This window comes from Montipora foliosa, chromosome 9 (genome assembly GCF_036669935.1).
Source record: "Montipora foliosa isolate CH-2021 chromosome 9, ASM3666993v2, whole genome shotgun sequence".
NCBI classification, from domain to species: domain Eukaryota; kingdom Metazoa; phylum Cnidaria; class Anthozoa; order Scleractinia; family Acroporidae; genus Montipora; species Montipora foliosa.
Window position 1 is genome coordinate 31185682 of NC_090877.1, and position 2500 is coordinate 31188181.

Genomic DNA, 2500 nt, shown 5'->3' on the forward strand with positions numbered 1-2500 from the left:
ACCAGATAAATCACTAACCAGTGGATAAGTCATAGCAAAACCAATTGCGCTATCCAATGGATAGTGATTTATCGTATGGATAACGTTATCCTCCTTTTGAACAACTGGGGGTCGGACTTTATTCAGGCATTCTTTGGAAACACTGTTTACTTTTAATCCAGAACCCAGCAAATATCCTGACTCCTGGCTGTATTCTTGGTCAAAACTCTTGGGAAAAATTCTAGCTTAAGCATCATTTGAAATGCACTCACAAAGTATATGTGTAATGGTTATCACCCCCTTCCCCCTTCCCCGTTCCATACCATTGTTGATACGTAATGTGATGCAGAATACTGTGCAAGCCTTTGGTCTCTTTTTAAGCAACATTTGAATGGGGGGAGGGGGAAAGTAGGAAGAAATCAATCTTTATCACACAGACAAATTTAAGTGTCACGTTTTCCCAATGAGTTTGGTCCAAGATTACAGGTCAACCACATTCTGAGAACTGCTTTATGCCCGGGGGGGGGGGGGGGGAATTTTGAATTTAACCCCTAAAGGAGACCAATCTAGGCGTGACTTGAGCAAATTTTGACCCCTAAAAGAGACCGTTTAAAAACACAAAAATACGACACGCAATGAGTTTTAATGATAAAAAGGCATAATCATCTAATGCTTTTATCTAAAAAGAAAATTTAAAAGGAAATTTGACTTCTGTTTCTCTTCGCGTAATTCTGTGTTACTTCGCGGAACCCTAAACGAGACCTTGGTGGCATAAAATATTGGCGCTTTGCCCGGAACACCCTAAGCGAGACCAAAATCCAAAATTTACACCCCTAAGCGAGACGACGAGCATCCCCGTCTGTTTCATATGGGAGTTCCCCCCCCCCCCCCGGGGCTTTATGGTTTCTCCAAACTGTGGTCTTTCACGTTAGGAGTCCTTGGCTAGATTCCATACCCGGCCACTTACTTGTGTACAAATGGGGTGTATTGTTATATTGTGCCTTGTTCTTGAAAGGATGCAACTACAAGACAACAATAGGGGCTGGGCATTCTGAAATTGTTCTAAATTGTCACAATCCACAGCTCATGCTGTAAATGACTTTCCTTTTTTCATTATCTTTCTATCACTTCATACAGGATATAGTAGATGGCTTAATGGCTTGGATGAGCAGAGTTGTGTCTCGCTGGTTGCTTACGGCAGTGCTTTGCTGATTGCACGGTCATGGGGTTGAATTGAACTAGGATTTGGTACCTCCCTTTATGACCCTCTCTGATAATTATGAAATCTTTCTCTTTAGTGGACGAGCTCCTGCGAACTTGACATTGGATATTTTGAGAGAGAAAGGTGTTGTGGATGCTGGAAGCATCCATGGAAAGCTACCATACAATTCTGCACATACAGTTACAGTCCCAGGAGCTGCTGCAGCATGGTGCGACACAGTGCAACAATTTGGTAGTGGAAAGGTAAAACACAAATTATTACTGGTATCAGGTCTTGCCAACAACAATAATTATATTATTTTTATTTTCATCATTTTCCTTATGGTGTAAGAATAACCCAATAATTGCATTTTTACATGTAGTACTGGTGGCGTGCAATAATTGTTATATGGAACCTTCCTTAGGGAATGTAATTCTGAGTGAATGCATTGTTTCTATATAAAATACAGGCAACAAATGAGAGAGAGAAAAGTGTATTACTACATGTATGCAAAGAAGCTTACCACATTAAGTGTAATCAGCACCATCTTTGAACATTTGCTTAAAAGCCAGTTAAGAACTTTGCCCATTCCTTCGATAGTATTGTCTTTGTTTTGCATTTTCACGTGCTTAATAATGCTAATGTACCATCTATAGATAGTATTGAAATTTCTGCTAGTTGTTTGTCACCTCAGTCTGAAGATTATATAGAATTATATCGAAATATTAATAAAGTAAATGTTTCTCTGCATTTGTTGCCTGTGTTAATTATAGACACAATGTGTTTACTCGGAATTACATTTATCAGGGCTTGAAATTGCGACTCACTGGTCGCCAATGTGACCAAAAATTGAGGGCTGGCGACTAGATTTTCAGCACTGGTCGCCAGCTGGCGAATCACATTTTGTCTGATAACCTAGGATAAACAGCAGACAACTGTTGTATTTGAATCTTTATATGATGAAATCGTACGGAACTGGTAGCTAGAACATGACTCACCTTTCTTTCCCCATTACAAGAAAATCGGTTTCTCTCATTGTTAATTAATAGCACAAATGTTCTTCGATACTTCAATACTTCGATCACCGCGTTTACTAGGCACGGTCCATTATTGTTTCAGCGGCTTCATGGGATCGTGGGCGCACTTAAACACTGTATGCTTCTTGCCGGTTACCGAAAATTTTGCGCCCGGAAGGCGAAGATTCAGCAAGAAGGTTAATTGAAAATTTAAATTTAAATCCATCGTCCATCGTTCGTTGTGAATGGTGAAAACTAGATTTAGCCATGCATATTGCCAAGGGACCTCCTCAGAACTAGCTTG

The 2500-nt window shown here is 40.0% G+C and overlaps 1 protein-coding gene across 1 annotated transcript in view; it reads left to right on the forward strand.

Annotated features, from left to right (window-relative positions):
• LOC137970797 (glutathione hydrolase-like YwrD proenzyme) overlaps positions 1 to 2500 on the forward strand; it is a 22472-nt gene that overhangs the window by 515 nt on the left and 19457 nt on the right. Inside the window, exon 2 of the mRNA XM_068817366.1 lies at positions 1278 to 1443. Coding sequence (XP_068673467.1) covers positions 1278 to 1443 — 166 coding nt within the window. The remainder of the gene's footprint in view (positions 1 to 1277; positions 1444 to 2500) is intronic.